This window comes from Myotis lucifugus, unplaced genomic scaffold (assembly GCF_000147115.1).
Source record: "Myotis lucifugus unplaced genomic scaffold, Myoluc2.0 scaffold_44, whole genome shotgun sequence".
NCBI lineage: Eukaryota > Metazoa > Chordata > Mammalia > Chiroptera > Vespertilionidae > Myotis > Myotis lucifugus.
Genome location: NW_005871092.1, coordinates 7,411,861 through 7,435,714, shown reverse-complemented (window position 1 = coordinate 7,435,714; position 23,854 = coordinate 7,411,861). Strand labels below are relative to the sequence as shown.

At 44.5% G+C, this 23,854-nt stretch overlaps 1 protein-coding gene across 1 annotated transcript in view; it reads left to right on the top strand.

The window, feature by feature from the left end:
* Nucleotides 1-20,802, top strand: part of SHTN1 (shootin 1) — a 73,717-nt gene extending 52,915 nt beyond the window's left edge. Inside the window, exons 14-16 of the mRNA XM_023753397.1 lie at nucleotides 2,227-2,347; nucleotides 6,600-6,783; nucleotides 19,070-20,802. Of these exons, the coding sequence (XP_023609165.1) occupies nucleotides 2,227-2,347; nucleotides 6,600-6,783; nucleotides 19,070-19,292 (528 nt within the window). The 3' untranslated portion in view covers nucleotides 19,293-20,802. The remainder of the gene's footprint in view (nucleotides 1-2,226; nucleotides 2,348-6,599; nucleotides 6,784-19,069) is intronic.
* The last annotated feature ends 3,052 nt before the right edge of the window (nucleotides 20,803-23,854 follow it).

Genomic DNA, 23,854 nt, shown 5'->3' with positions numbered 1-23,854 from the left:
GGGTCAGAGTAGGGATAGAGAACTGATTTGCGAATTAGAAGAGCCAGGGTCAAGGCCCCGCCCTATCACTGCCTTGTCTTGGGATCTGGCCCAAACCACGAGGCTCTCCTCTCTGTAAGGTGAAGGAATTGTACGTACCAGATGGCTCCCAAGTTAATTTCTGGTTCTCACAATCTATGATTATAGTGTAAATGGATAATTAAGATAATCTTCGTACTTTATTAGCTGAGCTCCTTTATTATTTCAGTTGAGAGTCATGCAGAAACCTTTCTTTCTCCCCTAATTGCCTCCATATCTAAAATGTACTTATGTGTTAGCTGAATCAACCCTATCAGTCAGCGAGTGGAGGAAAAGTGTGGGATTCAAGGATTCGAACTTGAAAATGGGTTTTTTCGGTATCAGGTGAAGAGAGGGTCATTCATCATAGTCAAGAATTTGAGGAAATAATGCTGTCACCTAAATGAAAAATAGAGAATATTATGAAAGATAAATTCTTCCATAAAAGATAGCCATTAACTCCAGCCATTAGGAAAATCATACAGAATGTCCTTGACATTCAAACAGTGTGGTTTTATGAGTTGTTTTAATAATAATGGCCATTCCTTTAAGTAATATCTGCTTACATACAATACAGCTGGTAAGTTTTTTTAAATTATAAACACAAGTAAGTTGGAAATGGTTTTTCTAGTACATGTTTAAAAATTTATCAAAATTGGCGTCAGTTCTGTTTTCCTTACCTTCTCAGTGTTTATCCTTCCTTACGATAAGTAGATACAGATCTGCTTGTTAACTGTGAAGTAAAGCAAATCATTTTTAAATTATAAACTGAGCTGTTATCGTGTTACATGTAACGTGGTGTTCCTTTGAATGTATTTTACGAATATTCGCAATAAATGAAAAGCAGAAAGATGTAGTTTTGGGTGGGGTGGGGGGAAGAGTGCGATTTATGCTTGACTAACATGTGAGCCTTATCTAAGTGCTCTATACATCGGTTTGGTTAGGCATCTGACTGCAGAAGCATACAACCTCCTAATCTTGTTAGTCAAGGCCCTCCCTGACCACAGGCTGCTTTCCTAGAACTGTATGCTGTTAGGGAGGAAAAAACCTTCCTACACAAAACAACGAAATAGCCTGTGTCGTATGAGATTTGTAATTACCTGGTTTTACAAACTTCTTTGTTTTATAGGCTAAAGAGTTATCATTTTTAGCGAGTAGAGTTCTTAGGGTCCGCAGGAAGTTATTAGCAGGGAACAAAGAGCAAGCCCGCGGTGAGCGCAGAAATGACAAAGGCCGGCCTGGTGGTTAGCCTCGGTAGACAAAAGCTGCCTTCCCACCCGGGCACGAAGTCAGGCGAATTGTACCAAACTCGAGGTTCTGATTTGCTCTGATCAAACCATCAGTTAGTGTTCTGTTCCATAGCTCTCCCTCCATAACACACTTCCCAGAGCAGCCAGGGCAGGGGACCACTGCCTGGGGCGTTCTCTGTCGTCTTGAAGGTCAGGACCGATTTCAGCAGGAGCACAGCTCGATGGCATCTCTTGTTTCCTCCAGTATCTCTGGGCCTGAAGGACACCCAGTCACTGCCTCCTCTGTGAGGGTTCTGGAGCCACGATGCCAGTGCCGGGCCCTTCCTCGCCTCCCTGCGGGAGTGTAACCCTTCCTCTTTCACCGTGAAGCCCCGGTGCAGCATGTCCTTGGGTCAGGCCACTGGAGAGCTTTGCGCGCCTCCTTTGGCAACTGAGGCACCATTGTGCAGTCAAGGTCCTTCTCTGAAGAATCAGCCACACGTTTTTTAGGGCCACCAGGGTTTTGATTCTGTAGCATGTGGCTGCTGCCGTCTCAAGATACGCTTCTCAGGTGAGTTCGATATGTCCATCCTCTTCTCCACGCAACGGATCAGCACACATCAGAATCTCAATCATCGTTGTGCAGGTACCTTCCCGCCACTGAATTCCGTGTAGTTAGCACATCCAGGGGTGTTCTTGTCCTGTTCTTTTGATATGAGAGCTAACATCTTACAGCCTCAGGAGCATCTTCTTAAATGAGCCAACACTATGTGTTGTTGAAGATATGCACATGAAAAAAAATATATATATGTAAAGTTCATTTTATTTTCGAATTCCATTCAAATTCTGGTAATGTTTTGGTGGTTTTATTTTTATGTTCTTTTGTATGTTGTGTTAAGCCATTATTAACCTTTTTCGTTTTGTTTTGTTTTCACTTTAGGGGACACTTAACAAATCCACTAGTTCCAGAAGCTTAAAATCCCTTCACACTGAGAGCAGCGAGAGTGAGTTAGAGAGGATCCTGCGTCGCAGGAAGGTGACCGCAGAAGCAGGGAGCAGTAGTAAGCTGGTTTCATTTCTCCACGGCGCTCTTCCTCTCTGCAGCGTCTGCCTCTGAGTTCCCTTTTAACGTGAAGTTATCTTTTTAGAATCATTACTAAATATTTTTAATGTGAGTGAGAAGTATTGGCTGGTGACAGGTACTTACGGATCTCTCGTAAGCATGCTTATGTTACTTTTATTCACTGGCATGTTACTTATGTAGTTGTAGGTGCTGGGTCTGATCAGATCATTGAATTGATACCCCCTTCCTTAAGAACTGACCTTTGGACCACTTCGCAACCAACATCCCCTTCAGCGTGACCACAATGTATAGTAGTTGCCCCAAAGTCCCCTCACCATTCCGGGTTTTGGCACCAAATGTTAGGGTCACCGAAGGAGGAATGCTTGAAGCCAAAAATTATAAATGTATTGTTACATCTGCTAGCAGCAGGGCTGAGACCAAAATGGCATCAGCTCCGAGTGATGGGAGTCAGAGATTTTAAAGGACTCTAGGTGGGGTTTTTTTTTGGGCGGAGGATTCTCTGGGCGGGTCCAGATCCTGGGAAGGTCCGGAGGGGAAGGATAATGGTCTTAGCAAGTGGAATGTGGTCTAAGCAAAAGGGAATGTTGGTTGTCAAGTGGTCTAAAGGTCAGTTCCTAGGGGAGGGGGTATCGTTATCGATTCAGTTATTTGATCAGACCTAACAGTAGGTCATCAGGCTTTTATAGATCTGGTTTGCTTCATGCATGATGACCTTGTGCAAAGACATTCAGGATGGGCTTTGGCAACAATGTAGCATTGAGTACAGGCTCTGGAACCAGACAGTGTGAGTTCAAATCCTAGCTCTGCCATTTGCTAGCTGCTTGCTCTTACACAAATTACCCAGCCTCTCTGTGCCTCAGTTTCTTCATCTATAAAGTAAGATGAATAAAAGCACTACCTCATAGGATTGTTCTAAGGATCAAGTCAGTCAATATATGAAAAGTGCTTAGCCACTGTGCCTGGCAGAGTGAGCACACGATAATCAGTCATCATAGTAGTAATTACACATCAGTTACAATTGTAGAGAAATTGTCTTTGTTCTTCACAAACATTTAGTTTAGTGTCTCTGCCTGTGAGCCAAGTGATGAGAAATTCCAGCTCTGTCACCAGCTGTGACCATCTGAGCAAGTCTTGAGCTCACAAGTTGCATTTGTGTCATGATACCCATGTATTGGACATCAAAATCTGTTCCCTAACGAACTTGGTGTGTCTTTATATTTTTTTTTTCCTGTCAACTGATCATGGGAATTAGCAGAAACCTTTATGAGTTTTTTTTTCTTGAGGCCAGGAGGCTGGCTTTGAAAAACTGAAGTAAAATTAATCAGCAACTAGAGCTAATAGTCTGAATCATTTAGACTTAGTCCTGTGAACTCCCACGAGCTTAGCCCATTGTAACAGTTTAATTTGCATTTCCATCAAGTGTATGTCAAGTTTAAGTTGCTAGAGTATTAAGGATTTGGGTTTTTGATAAGCAGGCTGTGGTTCTCACATAGGGACGTACTCAAACAATTGAGTAAATTGGTTTCTTAAACTGGAAGCAGCATACCACCAGCCAAACCATTACTATGAAAAGATGAAGCCTTTGTTTCCTTCTTTAAAAAAAAAAATCAGTTTTTTGTTTGATCTGGAAATTTTGCTGTTACTATCCTATAAGAACCCCCTCTATCCCGCCCCCAAACAGCCACCTCTCAGAAAAGTTAAAGGCTGCCATAAGAGTGGGGTTTTTTTTCCCTCCTTGAGATTGGTTTACAAGCATTTAGCAGCCTCCATATGAATCATTCATTTTGTGGCTTAATCCGTGCTGTGACTTTTCCAGCATCTCATCCTTAAAGCACTCAGGTAGCCACCGTTGATTGGTGGGACTTTGTGGATGGCATTTTCGTGTTCTGCCAATTTTGTATTTTGCCACTGACCTTTTTGGTCCTCCAGAAACATTCTTAACCTCACTCATGAACTTGGTCAGACATGAAGCACTCACTATTTCAGAGTTAGTTTTCAGCGGGAGGCACCAGGAAATATTTTCATTTTAGTTAGTTTGGAAATTTGAATATTTCAACATTTGGAGGAAGGCAGGAACATGTTTTATAGGCATGGCGAGACTCTTATTTAATTGGTTATTTCCACCATTATACAAATATTCAACGTATAATTTGAGGGAAGATAGAATAAGATATGTACACATACTGAGGGGAGTCACTTGTAATTGAGCAGAAGTTTTCTTTTGAACTCCCTAGTAGCCAAAGGGGGGGGGGGGGAGGAAAAAAGCCTACAAACTCTGTAATCTAGTAAAAGAAATACCTTTTTTAAAAAGATGGTACAGCTGTTATCCTAGCAGCAAACTGGAAGAAGTATTTACCATGTAAATCTATTAATAAAGATGATGAAACGACAAGGGAAAATTCCAGGGAAAATTCCAGGACAGAGAGGGGTGGGTTAGGAACCTACATCAGCCCCGCTGCATGGTGGGAGCAAATTACAGAGGATGAGTTTGATAGGTTTGTGCCTCAGGTACACTTAATCTCTGGGATTTTTTTCTTCTACACACAAGCTAAAGGAAAGCTAAATGCGAGGTCACAGAGTGGAGAAAGGAGGCCTCCTAAGAGAAGCAGAGGTAGCCTGGGTTTGCAGAACTCAGATCCCAAGGGCCAGTGAAGCACCTTTTTCTTTAGAATTTTTCTTAGAAAAAATAAGGGTTTTTTTTTGTTTTTTTTTTTTTTAATTGAAGAAGTGAGAGGAAGAGAGAGATAGAAACATCGAGTAGAGAGAAACATTGACCGACTGCCTCCTGCACACCCCCTACTGGGGATGGAGCCCGCAACCCGGGCCTGTGCCTGGACCGGGAATCAAACTGTGACCCCCTGGTTCATAGGTCGATGCTCAACCACCTAGTCGTGCTGACTGGGCCTAGAATTTTTCTTTTGACCCTGATACTCCCTTGTCTTACCTAGACTTGTGACCCAGCAAGCTGACATTTCAAAGAGCAGGGAGTGCCTCTTGAAAAACACTGGGCAGCTTAAACCCGATGCGGTAATGATAATAATAATAATCTTACACATTAAGCATTTGTCTTCATTCCCTTTTGTAGGAAAAATAAGAGCTCTGGCTCAGCTCACCCACCCTCCCTCCTTTTTAATTGGCTTCAGCCGCAGAACGAGCGGCAGGCGTTGGTGCATTCAGAAGCAGATCTTGCCTTCCGACAAGGACAGCTTGGTTAAAGCTATCAGTGCTGCAGCCAACAATTATCCAAGGGCAGGATAGAGTTGCTCGGAAGTGATTCTCGAATTCAGCTTCACATTTATATTTTCAAGAACTTTCTGGATCTTTCTGCCCTCCCCTCTTTGCTCCCACATCCCCACGCAACATGGGGATTAACACAGGTGGGAGGGAAAGGCCTTTTCAAACAGAATATTCAGAATTTCGAATCTCTTTGTTTGCAAAGGATTCCTTTTGCAGTTTCAAGAAAAAAAACAACATACTAGAATCTCGCTTTGAAAATAAACTGCCTAGGACAGTATCTTTCAAACTAAAGACAGGAAATAAGTCACGATGGAGCGTAGCTTCAGAGCCCAGAAGTTTTAGGTTGATATGCCAAAAACCAATGTAACAAGCCCTGCGAGAGTGTTTTTCATCCTGTCCCAAAGAACAGAAAAGCCAAAAAGCTAACCAGCCAAACTCTTTGCCACTTAATTTTTATAATCCCGTGTCTGTATAGGAACAGGAAATAAGTCCACTTACTTCTCAGTCACATTAAAATGAAAATGTTCATAAACGCTGTTGAAGGCTTAAGAAGTCTTCCATGGGCCTTTGAGAAAGATCCTCTTGACACCGGTCCACTTTGTGTTTAACATGCAGAGCTGAATTTGGGCAGGAATTAACTCTTAAGAGGCCACATGGTTCAAGGAGGGCTGCCAGAAAGCCATATTCTGAGAAGAAAAGAGTTTTCGCAGGTCCAGTATTTTTAAGAACTCCGGTCAGTGAGAGAACCATGGCCTGGGGTTCTGTGGTTTCTTAAAGGCCTGTACCCAGTTTCTCAGCGTGGTCCGGGGGCATTGAGTAGTGCCACCAAAGCAGAGCAGATTTCTCATAGAACCATTTTTACCTGCTCTGGAAATCTTAACAAAGCTTGGCCTTTTCACTTCCTGGGGGCTTTTCAGCTCATCTGTTTTCAGTACCCTATTCATCAACATCGCACAGAATGATTAAACTGGAGGTATGTGTTTGGTTTTAAGGTCCAACCGGGATATTAGCCACCTCAGAGTCCAAATCCATGCCGGTGTTGGGTTCTGTATCCAGTGTAGCAAAAACAGCCTTGAACAAGAAAACTCTGGAGGCAGAATTCAACAGCCCAGCACCTGAGCCAGGTGAAGGGCCGTGTAAATTGGAAGGAAGCGCGAGTCCCAAGGTTACATTTCAGTAAGTAACGCTGCTCTTTACTACCTGGTGTGCAGAACAGTCTGTGATAACTAACTCGTGTGTTGCTTTGCTTTCTTTCTCTTCAGAGAGCCCGTACCTGCTCTTCTTCCTCTTTTCGATGAGCCAATAGGCTCCTAGTTTGGAGGTCTTATTCTTATCCAAAGCAGACGCGTGTAAAGAGAATTCCTGCCCCTAAACTGGTTTGCTAATCAGGTTCCTCACAGCGGGGTGAGCTGGGTGATCATTATTCAGCATCCAAAGATACCGAGTCATTCTTTCAAGATTAAATGCCTACATCATCCCTCTTAATGGTTCACGAGGAGCTGAAGAAGATGCTAGATCTTTCAGAAGAACTCCCATCTTCCAACGTCCTTTGAAGGGTACCTTTTCACAGCCTCACTTTCTGGTGCTCACAGAAAGATGTGCCTTAATATCTCTCTACCCCGAGAATGAAAACATACCCTGTAAACAGTTATCTCAATAGACTGGCTTGACAGTGACACTCTGGTCACCGAGTTAATCCTGCCACGGACTGTGTTTCGGTTTGTTTTATAACAGTGGCAGGCTCTTTTTGAAATTAGTCTAGTTTTGCTTTCCTTCTCTTGCCAGGATGTCAGGGGGTTTGTCACTTGAAGAAAAGGAAGAGGTGAGACGAATCAGATCAGCCGATTGTAATTATAATCACAGTTAATTAAACCTCTGATTTCCTGCTCTGTCAGGAGAGAAAGAGCCCTTTTTGTGCCTCTACCTGTCTTAGTTTAAAAGGTGAAGCCTGGACAAATGAAGTTGAAATTCAATTTAGGTCTCTTTTTCCCAATTGGCATTTTCTTCCATTCTTGCCTTTCTCATTGGTACTATTAACCTTTTCCCCCACTCTCTTTTGGAATGAATGGCCTTCTATGCTGATTTACAGTTTTATCTAATTTCATTGTGTTTCAGAGCGCATTTTCTCCTGCAGTCATGCGTTGCCTTTCTTTTGACTGCATTTGAACGGTTCTAACAGAAAGATGATCTATATGCATTCTTCATCTTTCCTGTTAAATTCGTTTAACACCTAATTTGACATCAGCACTTTCGCTACATTTGAACCAGTATCCGGACACAAAAGCAATTTGGCTGAGACAAGTTCGTTTCTGAGAAATGCTTCAGTGTGTGTGTATAGATTTTTTTTCCCCCCTTTACCATTTTACACAGATAATCTTAATCAGAAAATACTGCGACTCCTTCTTCCTTTTGTCTGCCTTTTATTCTCCAAAAGTAAGTGGAAATTACATTCCCAAGAAAGGAAATGAAATAATTGCAGGCCCAAGGTCTGCAAAACGTGTCGAATTGACAGTGAAAAGGATCCGCGTGTTGACAGACACAGTTGTTAGATGCCATAAAGGCCTATGTGAGCTCAATTTATTTCTCATCTTGCTTGTTCAATGACTGCTCAAGAGACACATTTCAATTTAATTTATCTACTTAAAGCGTTAATACAAACGCTCTGTGCTGCTGTATTAACTTTTAAACCTCGCACCCGAACGCTTGATTATTCAGTTCTTGACGTTCTTTAGCTGAAATAACGAATGCCATGTATTTTCATACAAGAAAGTCACTTAGGACAGAAGAGCGCCTTTCTGAAAAAATCTGTTTCAGTACAATTAGACTCTCTAAAGGAATCCGCGTATTTTGTGTGTGTACGTGGTAATCATTCACTTCCCAGACGGGCACACTTCATTCATGTTGAAACCCAGCTCTGTAATGAGGACAAGAACTTGAACTTAATGTAGTTACATTTAAGCTTTACAAGGGAAAATGCGTGTGATTTGTCAGGATTCCTGGAAACTAGTCTCACTGCCAGGAAGGAGAAGGGTTATTTTCAGGACTCTTTCTGGCTTCCTGTGACTTACGGGCTTCACTCTGTTATGCAAACCATAAGGTAGAGGCAGACCGCGCTGTCTTACCTCCTATCATAGACCTGAATTGTCAAAGCACTTGGAAGTCGGATCAGCGGTCCAAAGTGAGATGTTTCCCTTGCTTTTCAAGGCCATCTTTGCACTCCAGTAATTGCATCTTTATGTTGGTCTGTGGAGAGGCCGCCACAGTGTTTCAGGTGAGTGGCACTGTCGGCTCTTGACAGGGAATCAAGGTCAAGGGAGGAGATTGATGACAGTAGCCTGGAGTACTCACATTATCACACACACACCAGTCCCTTCCACTCGCTCCCTCCCCTCCTCCCCCCACTTTAGCCTCTCTGGCCAGGTGTCCATCCACCCTTGCCCTTTCCTTTTGCTGTCCCCTCTGCCCAGAGCGCCCTTTCCCCAGCAGCGACGTGACCTATCTCATCTCCATCATTTCTTTGCTCAATGTCACCTTTTAAATGAGGCCTACCCTGACCACCCTATTTAAAATTATAACTCATCTTCCTCTACACTTTGATTCCTCCTCAACCTGCTCCATTTTCCCCACAACAGTTATCTTCTAATCCACTATGTGCTTTATTCATTATATTTAATGCTTATTTTCTCCCTTCCCCTGCTCGAACGTAAGCTCCATGAGGGTAGGATTTTTTGTGTGTGTCTGTTTTGTTCTCAGGTGTATCTCAAACACCTGGAAAAATTCCTGCCCTGTGGTAGGCTCTCAGGAAATACTTGTTGAATAAATGAATAAATGAGTACATTTTAGTGTCAACAAAACAGTAGAGTATCAATTAAAGTACTCAATTAACCAGCAGTCCCCCATTATTCAACACTTACACATATTCATAAGCCAAATATTAGAGATTTTTGTTTGTTGTTTGGTTGGCCTATCTGGTCTTTTAAACATATTTTAAGTGCCTAGGAGTCATTTTCCTCCAGCTCAGTCTTGCATACCTTCTGCATCTTTGCACTTACACAAGATAAAGTTATCAGGGACAGTCAGTTGTAGAAGATTCCGGTAGGCTCACTTGATTAGCCTCGGGTAGACAAGAAAGTTTTCTAATCTAAGAAAGGTTGTAAAGTAAGAGTAGAACCAGAGATATTTTCTGCATAAGATCCTCACTTAACCAGAAAATTAAATAACATCAGCTATTCCTGGAAAATTTTTTATTTTAATAAATTCTTAAAATCAACGTATGTTGTGTATTCCAAATAATTGAGTAACTCCTGCCTGGTAAATTGTAGAGCTAGAGATATGTGCAGTATATGGATCTATTTCCTAGGGACTTGTGAGAAGGCAAGACATACAGTTAGTACTTAATTACAAGGATTAAAATGAATATTTCTGTCACCAGCCTAAGCAAGGTGTTTTATTGTTGCGTCCACTTTCTGCTGTACCTCTTTGAGATAGCTCCATCTTTATATATATTGATTTCAGAGAGGAAGGGAGAGGGAAGGAGAGATAGAAACATCAATGATGTTTTGAACTCCTGTAATTGATGAGAAAGAATCACCGATTGGCTGCCTCCTGCCCGTCCCCTCCTGGGGATCAAGCCCGCAGCCCGGGCATATGCCTTTGACTGGAATTGAACCCAGGACCCTTAAGTCCGTAGGCCAACGCTCTATCCACTGAACCAAACCAGCTAGGGCGAGGTAGCTCCATCTTTGATCTACTTTGAGCTTAGTGTCCATGGGTCATCATGTTTTGGGACATCTCTGTTATAACAGAAGTAGGGCAAGAGGGCCTTCAGGGTGGAGAAAGAGGAGAGCAGATCTGAACAGAGCTTTGCATCACAGTCAGGCAGAGGTCCAAGAGTATCTTGTATTCTTGCCACCTTGCCTTTTCATCTCGACATCTAGATGTGGCCCTACTCATCCATACTGAGCTTCATTCATCCATGTTCTCTTTTTCTACTGATGACTTTCAGGAAGGTGAATATCCTCCTGATAGTTACAACTAAATAAGCAGTCAACCTCAAAGATGGTTTTTCATTTCATCTAGTTACAGTACCGCCATAAAACTGCTCCAAAGGCGAGAATCCGTTTGAAAGTGAACTCAGGTTGCATTGTACTTGGTCTGATTTCAGTGATTCCATAACTGTATCCTCATCCCTTGGTCATTCTCGAAGATGCTTTTAAGCCACAATTGCCAGAGACTCTTCTAGTTAACACTTCTCTAGTTCATCATGCTGCTCTTCAATCCCAGATCTCCCCCAAACTCTAAGCTTTATCAAGCTCTTTTAAATTTCCTTTTTAACCACCAGATAGGCAGCTACCTTACCTTTTGAGTTTGGGAGGTCAAAGCAGGTCACATTGTGCCCTGGAAGATGCTTTTATTTAAGAAACAAAATTTAAGAAACAAAAACCCATGTAGCAATTACAGGAGTTCAATAAAAAAATTTTTATTTCCAATGAAACCATTTTTATTTTAATTTGCATTTAATTTCTAGCTCTGGTGCCTCTAAATACATGTGACTTTTGGCCGCACACAGATTTGTTTTTGTAAGAGTTCATCTTGTTTGAGCCATTAACTGAACACCAAGGGTTGTTGATAAGAGATAAATTTTAGATGTCTCTTGGTTAGTGTGATAGTCAAACATGTCTGTGAAGGAAAAAACAGAATTGCCTTTCAAAGGGTTTTGAATTAAAAGTAAGATTGGTTTGATCGTTGTTTAACCTCTAACTGGTCTCTTCAGTTTTGTTTCATTATCTCCAGGGTGAAGCTAATGTAGAAAAATGAAATTGAGAAGCCCCGCCTTTGAAATATGTCACCAAAGAGCAATTGAGACTCCTAACTTACTTTTAGGGAAACTTGGCTTAAAGTCTTCCCTCAGATAGTGATCTCAGCTAGGAATTAATTTGGTTGGCCATGTAACTGTTCCTTAAGGGAAGTTTGGTTCAGTAAATGGAAACTAGAAGGGTTCTTTTAGCCCCTGTGGTAGAAAGGTCATGTTTTCTTTCCTTATTCCCACCTCTACCGGTTCCTCATCTCCGCCCTCCTTCTTCTCTTCTCCCCTTTTGTGCATGTGGGTGAAGGTGGGTGTGCGCCTGTGGGTGCGTGTTCTGCGCATGGTGTGGGGGGAGAACGGAGGGCCCCTTCCTGTGCTTAGTAGACATTTGTTTTCTGAGAAGAGACTGCTCGCTGGCAGAATGGACAGCATGGAAGTTACTGCTTAATCTGATGCTCTTACACAATTAAAGGATTTTGTCTGCTCTCAACTGTAATCTTAGTACCGCCGAATTGTGTCCAGACGCTGCAGGAAACGGCTCTGCGCGGCGAAGCTCAGCCACAAAGCTGCTCCCTGTGCGCCTGCCCACGGGCCATTAAGTTTTAACAACAAAATTAGCAGACAACTGGATGTTCTGGAAGTCGAGATCCCCTCACTTACTCTTTTTTTTCCTGCCCCCCCCCCCTCTCCCGAGGGGTTACCCTGTGGATTGGCCGGAAGATCCGCTGGGCAGTTTTGTCTCACACGTGTTCTGAGTTGCTGTACAGACGGCAGCTTCTTCCAGGTTAATTGTGGAGACTCTGTTACCCTCACGTTAAAGTTCTGCTGAGTAAATCTCACAGTGACTGTTACAGTGCTGCTGAGTAATTCTCGGTTCTCTCAAAGAATTAATTGCCGTCTAACATTTGCCTCCAGTTGCTGCAAATACCTGTGATGTTAAGGGACTTAGCATAAAATACATCCCTTCTGCTTAGAGAACCAGATTGCTTTTGGTGCTTTGTAAGTTTTTTAAAAAAACATCTTTCAGTAGTCTCTGTAGTGTTTGTGTTTCCTTTTATTTGCGTGTAGTTGGGTATTTAATTTCTTCAAATAGAAGTAGCCGATTAAAACGTAAATGCAGTTTCATATGTAAGGACAGATTGACCTAACTTCTGAAACCTGCTAGACACATTTCATCTGAAATCTGCTTGGTCATGCAACTATATGAAAAGACGCACACAGAATTCTCTGTGACTTCCCCTCTTAAAAGAGAATTTAAAGTATACGACACAGTAAATTTAAAGAGGAATCTTTACAAATTTAAAAACATTCTTCTGAAAGTCTAGAATTTAAATGGCCAGTGCTTAGTGCACGGCCCCTCTCTTGAGGGGCCAGTATGATATGTGGTAATTTTATGGAAGACTGTTAAGTCTCTTAAAATATTGCTTAAATAACATTCCCTTTTAATAGTCAGGATCTTTCAGGGTCCCTTCAAATGGTGCAAGATTACAAAAAGCTTTGAAGGTAACCCCCCCAAAAGTGTGAGACATTTCAGAATGTTCGACCTAAAGTTAATCTTAGTTCCTGCATTATCAGTGTTGGTTTTGTTGGCGAGAACGATCCAGTGTCCTGAGCCTCCGTGGGCCAGTGTATTTGGGGACGTGTAAGTGTCCACAGTCCGACTCCCACTAGCGGAGTGAAGAACTGGGGCGAGGCTTCGTGGCGCGCCCCGGGCCTGCGAGGCCACCCTGCTAGAGACCTGCACCGAAGAGCAAAATCAAAGCTGGGAGGCAATATCCGAACCCCACCCTATGAAGCCTGGTGTCCGAGCACAAGTCGGGAGCCCTTTCAGAAAGCAGCCACATTTTCTCAGCCGCAGGGGGTGTGGACAGGGTGTGGAGGGTGTGTGTGTGTGGGGGGGGGGGGGGCACTTGCTGATAAAAGGGAAGACCTGACTCCAAACCGCACTTGTACCAGAAGGACCAGAACAATCGCGAAGGGTCCTGCCGAAGCTGAACTTCACGAAGGACTCGACTCTCAGAAGCGAGGAAAAACGCAGCATTCTAATTTTTCAAAAGCACAGCATTGTTTGCATTCAATGAAATTCCTTTCAGAATCAACTTTCCACGTTCCAATTATGCTCAACAAATTCTAGCTAACATTTCGGCTGCAATTCCAATTAACTAATGCCCCAAAGAGCCCTAATCGACACGGTTCTGAGCTCAATTGAGTGCAATCAAAGCTCATGAAATGAAGGGGGAAATGCTTATTTCATGCAAATTCTACCTATCGCTCAGGCTTAATTTTACTGATAATATAAAGGTGGGACATTTTGAACATTACAGTGAATGAAACTTTTAAAGCGGCGAGAGTTATTTTATAAAATGCTCCCCCTGAAAAGCTGATTGCCAAACAGTCTAAAAATGGTCTGCGGCATAAATGCCAAGTTCATTTCTATTTCACTTCGGAGGTAACTATCTTTCAAATCGCAACAGCTGGACTATTTAACACAATCTGGTGAATCAAAGTCTCGTTCTTCCCTGGTCTCCCAGTGGGACGTCTGCATTAGTCGGTGGCAGCCATCCAACAAATGACGCACAGCCAGCCGGACGGTCTGAACTCTGTTTCATTTACAAGAAAAATGGATAAAGCCGCAATCATATTTACCACCTTCAAGGACGGAAAACGACAAGATTTAAATCTGTCTTTATAAAGTAGTTTCCTGGGGAAACTCCAGCGAGGACGTCAGTTTCATAGTCCCCCTTGTGTAAAAATAAGAAGTCTTACTTTTCCCCCACCCCGAACCCCTCCCACAGCTACAACAGCCGCGAAGGGCTGTGGCATTACTCTCGTTCCTTCCAGACACCTGCTTTTCTGGAGATTTTAATACACTTGTCCGCAGTTTCCCCAAATACACTTTCAAACATAGAATGACACTGTCTGTATTACTACCAATTCTAATACTTTCAACTATCACGCAGAGCCCATCTCTTTGAGCTGGTGTACTTTTTAAAACCCCATTTTAGCTCAAAGAATAAATTAGTTTGTCCATTCGGGTCAGCTTCTCTGAAGGAAAAACAGCTGCAGTTTTTAATGATGAAAAGTAAGTGTTGGACGAGAGAACGCGGCCACGCTTGACGGTCGGACCTCAGCTCTAGATGTGCATCTGCCCGCCCAGTGAACAAGAAGTCCTCACAGGTGACATTGGCTGGCAAGGCTGTGCCCACACTGAGCAGTATTTGCGGTTGTGCCTGGCATCCGGCTTTGTAGGGTGGCATAGATTGGTATATTGTCTCCTAGTTTTTGTTTTGCTTTCGCTTTTTGTCTTGAAATAGCCCTTAGGCAGATGATCTAAAATGACCCGTAAAAATATCTATTTGAGTGGATCATAAATGCCTTACTGGCACGTGGTGGTGAGAAAAAAAACAAAACCCGGCAAGAAGTCAAGATTCCACAACTTCAGTCCTGTTGTCTGCTATGAACAAGTGGTTTGCCCTTGGACAGTCACTTCACTGCCTTCTTTGGTGTCTTCATGTGACAAGTGAAAAGGGACCAGGGATCCCCGTCAGCTCCGGCATCCCATGCTTTTAGTCTTGCTTTGTCTCACCTGTACCATTCAAGTGGACTTGGCGATCTTGCGGGTTACAGGAGGTCTCCCAAACTTTTTGTGAGGACTGAGTTTTAATGCCTCATTTGTGGTCATTGCCCTGAGCCGGAGAATGAAAGGAGAAAAGCTGAACAGAATAACAATAGTATCTTGCAGTTCCTGTTGGATGGTTGCATTGGAGGGCCTGGGGCTTTCACCTGGGGAGCAGCTCCGGTTTACCCTTTGAAATGAAAGCCGCCAGGACAGTTGCCTAGAGCAAGAGTCTGGGTTCTGGGAACCATCACCAACGGGGCTCTCTCGCTCTTCCCGGGAGATGGGAATGGAGCTGGAATGGAGCCGAGGAGGAAGGGCCCTCATTGCCGAAGGAGCCCTGAGCAGCTCCCCAGGGGAACCAGGAATGGACCCCATGGCCAACCAGGAGGAGCTACAAGTCACACCCACACATACAAAACCCACCTGTGTAAAAAGCTTGAAGGGATGGACGTTACATTTCCATATCTGAAAGATGCCACTGCAAACAGGGATTATGAAAGAAATCCTTAAGCATGCCAGAGTTAGCCTGCGGCGCCATTCTTTCCCTAGGACCGTGGTCGGCAAACTGCGGCCCGCGAGCCATATGCGGCTCTTTGGCCCCTTGAGTGTGGCTCTTCCTAAGCCTTAGGAGTACCCTAATTAAGTTAATAACAATGTACCTACCTATATAGTTGAAGTTTAAAAAATTTGGCTCTCAAAAGAAATTTCAATCGTTGTACTGTTGATATTTGGCTCTGTTGACTAATGAGTTTGCCGACCACTGACTAGAAGGCGCCTTGGGTAAACAGCGTGGTTCTGGGGAAAAGCAGGAACCTGGAAACGGAGCCCCTGATTCTCATTCTGGCTCTGCCACTGCTCAGCTTCATGATTTTAGAGCAGGCTCTTCCCCTCTGCAAACGTCACTTTCCTCATCTGTCAAGGGCAGATGGGACTAGTCAGCCGTGGGCAAACTACGGCCCTCGGGCCGGATCCGGCCCGTTTGAAATGAATAAAACTAAAAAAAAAAAAAAGACCGTACCCTTTTATGTAATGATGTTTACTTTGAATTTATATTAGTTCACACAAACACTCCATCCATGCTTTTGTTCCGGCCCTCCGGTCCAGTTTTAGAACCCATTGTGGCCCTCGAGTCAAAAAGTTTGCCCACCCCTGGACTAGATGATCCCCATAGTCCGTGCTAGTCTTAACCCGTTGGAATTCCAGGCAGTGCCCCTTCACCTGCAGAAACGTGTTCCTCTGACCCTCAGTGCATAGATTCAGCAAAATCGCCCACTATGCCTAGTCCAGTGCTAATCAACAAAGGAGTCCTCAGACTGCAGCCTCAGGTGGTTGAATAATAGATGCATCTGCAGTTGAGAAGCCTCCTTCAAGGAAGAGGACCAATTCTGTGGACTGAGACAATTTCAGGACGCGTCAGCCTGACAATATAGTTTCGAGTTTTCGGTTCCATCGACATCCGTTTGTTGCTGTTGTTAAGCCCTGAGAGCACTTCCTGGAAGTGTTGGGCCTCCAACCGATGAAGAAGGCTCGTTTAGGACGTGCTCACCGCCCCTTCACCTGCAGGCACACCTGGGCATGAGACCCCCTGACTCGTGCTGCACAAGTGGTGAAGGTCAGTAGGGGCTGATGGAATTTGCTCCCCTGGAATGAGATGGACACTCCTGTGCATGCCTAGAGCCGGTTGGCTGGCTTGCGTGCAGTGAGCTCAAACCCAGGACGGTGGCGCCAGCCTGGTGACCTGAGCTGCAGGCTTTGTGGCTTTGTCGCAACCTAGCTCGGCTGGGACTTCATTTCCTAGAATGCCCTTGCCCTTTGGCTTCTGGGTCAGGGAGGCCACAAGAGAGACTTGCATGAGATTGTGAAGGCCAAAGTGACACGGGAGTCTTTCTTTTAAGGCTCTGAAGGTCCGCGCTGTTCCAGTTCACGCATGTTGTCACCTCGCTGGCATGTGGCAGCAGCTGGGCCGGGTGCATGTGCATTTCCCCGCGAGGGGCCCCGGCTTAACCTGCAGGTGGTCTGCATCATCAGGACTAGAGATTGTGAGAGCCACAGGCAGTGCTGTCTTCGGTCTCTTGCGCTTTTCACCCATCTTTCTTTTCAGTGGCTAGAACTGCTGACTTCCTGCCCAGCATCTGAGGTAGAGGCAGCAAACTGAAGTAGACCACTGCCAGAGGTCTAGCCCCTGCAAGAAACCCCTCATATCATCATAGTGGCTGTGCTTCTCTGCCATATCCCAATAGGTACTGTCTCGCAGGTGTCAGCCTGGCCCAGAGAACGTCAAACCGGGTACCACTGCGGAAAGTATGTCCCATTCTGATTCCCAAAGTATCGTAACAGACATCTTGGAAAGTGGGTCCTTGGCCGAGGTCGATGAGCAGTGTCTTGGTGTTTCTCATGGCAAGGGCATTGCCAAATGGAGGCAAAAATAAAGGAACTGGTCCTCAGGATAGCCTAGCTTTTCTCTCCTGCCCCTCTCTTGGCTTTTGCCACCTCCGAGGAAGACAGAGTTCCGCAAGAATTACTTAACTCATGAGCATGTCACGCAGTATAACCGGATAGCCAGATGGAGTGGTTTTCAAGATCTGGATAAATCTCATAGCACTGGTCAGACAGTGATAAAACCGTGGTCATTGGGTTGAGGATTCTTGGACCTGTGGCTGGACCCTGCACACTCTTTTCTCTCAATAACTGATTGTTGGTTCTGTTGTTTTGTGGTGTGAGAGAGACCTGCAGACCTACTCACACTGAAGCCGTCGTGTCTGCCCCTTCATCATGAGCCTTTCCCACACAGCTAATGGGCATTGGCTCATTCGCTTACCCCACAGATGGGTCTGCGCCAGGTGCTAGCTGGGGTACACCTGTGAACAAAGCAGAAGAGTTCCTGTTTCGCGGATGCTTACATGGTATTTGAAGAGACAGACGTTAAACAACAAATTGCACAGTATTTCATTATAACTGCGGTAAAGCCAACAGGAGGCAGTATTGAGTAGGAATAAAGTATCTAACCGGCAGATCTGACCTGCTCCAGGAGTCAGGAATAGTAGAAATCGATGCCAGGTAAGGGGCTGGTAGAAGAGTGGGCAGAGCCTGGCCAAGAGGTAGGCCAGGTCCTGCTCTCCACAGGTGGGCAGGTGTGTGCTGGCTCATGGTTAGCATCCTGGCGTTTGCCAAGAAGACCAGATGAGTCCGAATAGCCCCTGCCCTGCCGACTACATGCCCCTCAACCTTCAGGCAGTGGCTTCTGACCATGACTTCTCAGAGGAGGAGGTTGCCAACTCCCTAATTTCCTGGCACGTGGCAAGAGCCAAAAGCGTTTCGGGACACCCCTTTCCACGGGGAATTGTCACCCATCAGCTTGAGAAGCCAAGTTGCTTGTGTCAGAAGAGACGAGGAAAGTTTCTGGAAGAGAAGCTGCATGTGACATCCAAGAAGAGATTTCTCAAGAAACATGATTCTCCTTTTTAGAAAAGGTTATGGTAACAGCCTGTTAGCATATTCCCTGGGTTCTCCCCGCTGCCCTAGTTCCTCCCCTCGCCCCCAATTCTGAGCAGAGCTCTCCCGGTGTCTCAGCTGTCCCTCAGTGATGGGGAGATGTACTTCCCTCCTCCACACCGTCCCCCCAGAGCTAATCTGCAGCCAGATGTGCCAGGGACACAGGCGGGGGGTTAACTGGCTCTTTGAAGGTGGGGCGGGAGTCTGGCTCAGGCAGTGAGGGGTCTGCACACGCCCCTGAGCTTTGCACTTCCTGAGGAGAGCATGTAATTAAGCAGGTAGGTGCTTGGCTTTTTAACACCTCCTTCGTTAATTGCTCTGACTTTTTCCCGCCTTCTTTCTCCTGGCTTTGTGCTCCTAAATCTGTAACCTAATAGCTTCATTTTTGTAAATGGCTGGCACCTCAAAGACCACTTTGTGCGCATGTTGCTTAGACTTAGAACGTCTTGGGGTGTTTTTTTGTTCGTCTGAATCCAGGAGTAGGAAAGACAAATATTTTTCCCTCTGCGTTTAATTATTTTGTTGTTTAACTCTTCATCCCCTAGGCCTCCCAGTGACCCGGGATGGAGGAGACAATACATTGGCAGTGAAAACCAAGCCGAACCAGTTGTAGTTTTAGATCCTGTTTCCACACATGAACCCCAAACCAAAGACCAGGGTGCCGAACAAGATCCAACTCCACGCAAGGATGATGATGGCGAAATTAAACCAGAATATAAAGAAGACAGTGCTGAAAAAATGAGAGACACAGACAGCTCCAGCTGCTGATCCTTGAGCCAGAAGGTGACATGAGGAGCACATGTTTAGTTCTAGAGACATTCTGTTCTTGTCCCTGGATTCAGAAAACAGGTTCTTCTCTGATGTCACTTTTGTAAGTAGTTCGCCTATCAATATACTAGTAAGTAAGCTGTTTAGCAAAATGCACATTCTATGTAGTTTTTTATATTCGTAGGGATAAGGTGGTTTTTTTTTTCCTAATTACTGTATGAAATGTGACTTCTTTTAGAAGGCTACAGAAAATTCAGATGTTTCTATCCTTTTTATTAATGTACATACCACTATTCAAAAGTAATGCTGAAAGTTTGTAGGGCTGTGGATAATTGGATAAACAGAACCGAACAATTTGAGGTGATTTAAAAAGCCCTCAAATGAGCTGTTTTTTCGGATCCAATCCTCTTTGATGGAGAAACCGCAGTAGCATGGGAATTGTTAGGCACTGTGGCATGCAAGTTACTTGCTAGGATATACCGAGATAAACTTAAAATTCAGGAGCTGGCGTCAAACCAGTGGCCCCATAATCAGTGTTAATTATGCACACTGTTACCTATGGGATGAAAATACATGCTGAAGATTGAGTCCAAAACCTCCCAAGGTCTTCGGTGGGAATGCGCTGGTGGCCCGAGTGCAGAATCGAGGTGCAGTCCAGTCCTTGAATGTAACAGAGTCTTGGTAAACCCTCTGCTCTGTGCTATGAGTTCACTGTGTTTTCTCATGTACTCATGGGGCACAGGTACCATATTTCATCACAGTTCTTACATATAGTGAAGAGCAGCGACAAGCAGACAATTTCCTTTACTGCTGTTCTACATTACACAGGTTTGTTGTTTTTTGTTGTTGTTTTTGTAAGGAATTAAGTGGTAGTTAGTCTCTAAAAATACAATGTTTCGGTCTACCACAGTGAATAAATAGAAATGTAATCAGGGATTAAAAAAAACACACACGTATGCAGCTTTTCAAAGTTGATTGTTTCAAAATTGGTGTTTATTTAAAATAAGTGGTCATGTACTTGAATGCATTTTTTTACGACAGTGATTCAGTAATGGTAATTTTGCTATTAAAGGAAGTGAAAGGTTTCGTTTTGTTAGCCGAGCTCAGCATGTAGCTGTCAGGTGTTGCTCACCTAAGGGCAAGAGAAAATGATAGTAATAATTGCAGTAGTTGTATTGTACTTGATTTTTGCACGTGTGCTAAGCATAGGCTTGAAGAGGTAGGCAGGCAGGTACGCGTCCTTCCTCGATTTGGACACAATGATCTTCCTGTAGGTTCGTTATGCTTGACTGTTGCCGTGTTCTTCCAGGGACGACTTTACAGTTACTTAGCAGTTTACTCCTGGGAAATGAAAGTGTGATGTTTTCCACTGTAACGCTCTCTAACGGGATGCTGCTGTGTGTGATATGCTCACTGCTAACTGCATTCATTCACCTAAACAAGTTCTGTTCTGCTGTGATGAGCCCTCCTCACCCCACTTATTAAAAAGCACCCACAGATTCCCACTAAACGTCATTTGTGGTTATTGACATGTTTGGTTCAGTTCCCCAAATCGGACATTCTTTAAAAAGGGAATAACAGGAGCGCTGATAACGTCTGTTATTTTTAATAACCCACAAAGTGGTGTATTCTGAGGACTGTATTCCCTGTTGCTTCGTGCTGTCCTCCCTCCTGTGTCTGTCATCAGCCCATAGGGGTGTGTCATCCACATTTAGCACCAGGAGGATGTGTGCTCCGTCCCCTGGTTCATCACACACGTGACAGGATGGTGCAGTTATAGAAGCAGCCTCGCTTCCAGGGTCGGAGGTGACTATGTGGTGGGATGCATTAGGCCAGGCAGCAGGCAGTAACTGGTATTTTGACTGTTCTTGCCTTTTCTTTTCTTTTTTTTTATCCTCACCCGAGGATATATTTCCATTGATTTTCAGAGAGAGTGAAACACATAGATTGGTTGCCTCCTGCACGCATCCCAACCAGGGCCCAGGCTAGGGAGGAACCTACAACTGAGGTATGTGCTCTTGACTGGAATCGAACCCCGGACCCTTCGGTGCGCAGACCAGCTAGGGCAGGAGTGTTCTTGCCTTTTCTAAGCTGCTTCCTTTCTTTCACCGTGATCACAGTCATTTAAAATTAATTTGATATGAAGATATTTGATGTAGGATTTTATTCACCTTTCTCTGCCTACAGTTTTTCCCTTTTCACATCAGTTTTTAGGAAAGTTTGCCCCTTCTGTGGTGTCGTTTTATAGCGAGCAGTTAGGCGGGGGTGGGAGACCTGGGAAGACTGGTGCTTGTGTCTTCAAGGTACGCTCGTAGCTCTTTGCATATAAAAAGTATAGATACCCTACATAGGCTGTTGTACAATTGGAAGGGGCAGTGCAGTTATCCATCGTAACAGTAAGATGTTGGAAATGGAGGAGTACAGGTAAAAATCACTGTTTATCTTTCCAGACAATTTTAAGGTTGTCTGTCAGGTCAATGGTAGTCCATATCACAGAATCTTACAAAACAAAGTTTGGATGATATTCCTAAACGCACACTATACGTGTGTAATCACTTCAATCATGGGACAACTTGAGCTTCTGTGGAACTAAGTGGGGGAAGGTGGATGGCCGTCCATCATCATCATCATCACTGACCTTGGGAGGGTCACCAAGCAGTTCCCACTTAAGGGCTGGATGGAAGTTTCTTCCGCGCACTGACCTTTCCCAGTCCCTCTGTCGTTTCTCAAAATGGGATGACTAGTTTCTTTCACCTCTTTTACAGTTGGTATCTTACAGGTGATCTATATGCTCTATATCTATTACCTGTCACATAATAAATGTAGACAGAGAAAACAGAAACAGTGCTTATCACTTTAAAAAAATTTTTAAGTTAAAATGCTACCTACCCACTGGTGGCCCCAGTCCTCAAGTGCGGTCAAGGTGAATGGGCTGCGCTCTGTGCTGAAATTAAAGTGCTGATCGGGTTGAGGTCATCAATCACCTCATTGGTTCACTTTATTTAACTATTTACTTAGTTGTACATTTTTTCTCTAGTTTCAGTCATCCAATTATAACTTGTTTCATAGTTCCAGGGCATGCTCTTATATGATCTCCCATGTTTCATGCGTGTGTGTGTGCATACCCATGTACATGTGCAAAGGCTATGTGAGCACCCAGTCTGTTCTTCCTGCCTTTCAGATGGACTTTCCCTCCAGTTTCTCAGACCCCCCATTTGCTGTAAGCAGCAGGAGAGGCGGTAGCAACCACAGCCTGGACGCTCTTCTCCCGGCATGGAGTGAGACCCCAGTCCTCCTGCCCGCGCTCTGGGACACGCGGCCCTGGAACCGACCTTGAGTCATTGCTTAACAGCGGTTCTCAACCTGTGGGTCGAGACCCCTTTGGCGGTCGAACGACCCTTTCACAGGGGTCGCCTAAGACCATCCTGCATATCAGATATTTACATGACAATTCATAAGATTCATAACAGTAGCAACGAAAATAATTTTATGGTTGGGTCACCACATGAGGAACTGTATTTAAAGGGCCAGAAGGTTGAGAACCACTGGCTTCGAGGGAAAGGCCTGGGCATCAGACCATGACTTTTCCCTGTCAGTCCTCTTCAAGAGGAGAGGTCCTCTGTGTGTTTAGTGAAAACATACAGAATATGCCAGAAATCTAAGTTTAGCCAACTCTCCCACACGTCAGTACATAGCAATTTATATAATTTGGGGGTAAAGCAAATGATAACTTTTAACAGAGATTCTAAACCATACAAAGCAGGTGGTATCCGTAGGTATGTGATGGAGTGAGTTCATTTCTGTTCCTTCTCTGCTGGCTCACAGCGGGCAGGGCAGTCACCCTCCACCTGCACCGTCTTCAGTCACCTGTCAGTGCTGTCATGTCAATAAGTGAGCATTTAGTTCCCTTAAGGACAGTTATCCACCCATGCACGTGTTTATTCACTTACCCTCATTCCTGTTCCGAGAAGGATTGAAGGAGGCTCCCAAGGATATACATAATACAAGAAAAACTAACATTTAGAAAGAGGAGGGAATCGGGGCAAAGGCCACTGCTTGGCTGTTACACAGGACGGTGAAACGCTCCTACTTCTGCGTAAGGTTGGCTACAAAACCGTGTGTGTGCTTCCCAGCACAGGTGTGTAATGTAAACGCAGATGCACACATGTTCCCGCACAGAAAGCTCCTGGTGGAAAAGATTTGCTTCTCAGAGATGTTTTCATTTGTAAAGTGTGAGGTGTTTGAACTGAGTCCGGAGCTGGCAACACAAGTCCCAGATACTTTTATGAGGTCATCCCCTTCCCTCCCCGATGGACAGGGGCGCAGGTACATAAACAGAACCTCCTACCGCCCTGGAAGTGTGATGGCTGTGAGACACGGACCGCACACAGGCAGAAAGGCTATATGTGTATTTCACCAAATGGTAAAGGAGAAGAAGCAGCACAAAGTTAGTGAAGTTTTAGAGCAAAACCAAGATGAAGAAGACAGACTTCAGTCCTGCGGCCTGAAAACACGGATGTGGACAGCCTGGTCCAGAAGCGCTCGAGCTCAGGCCGCTTCCT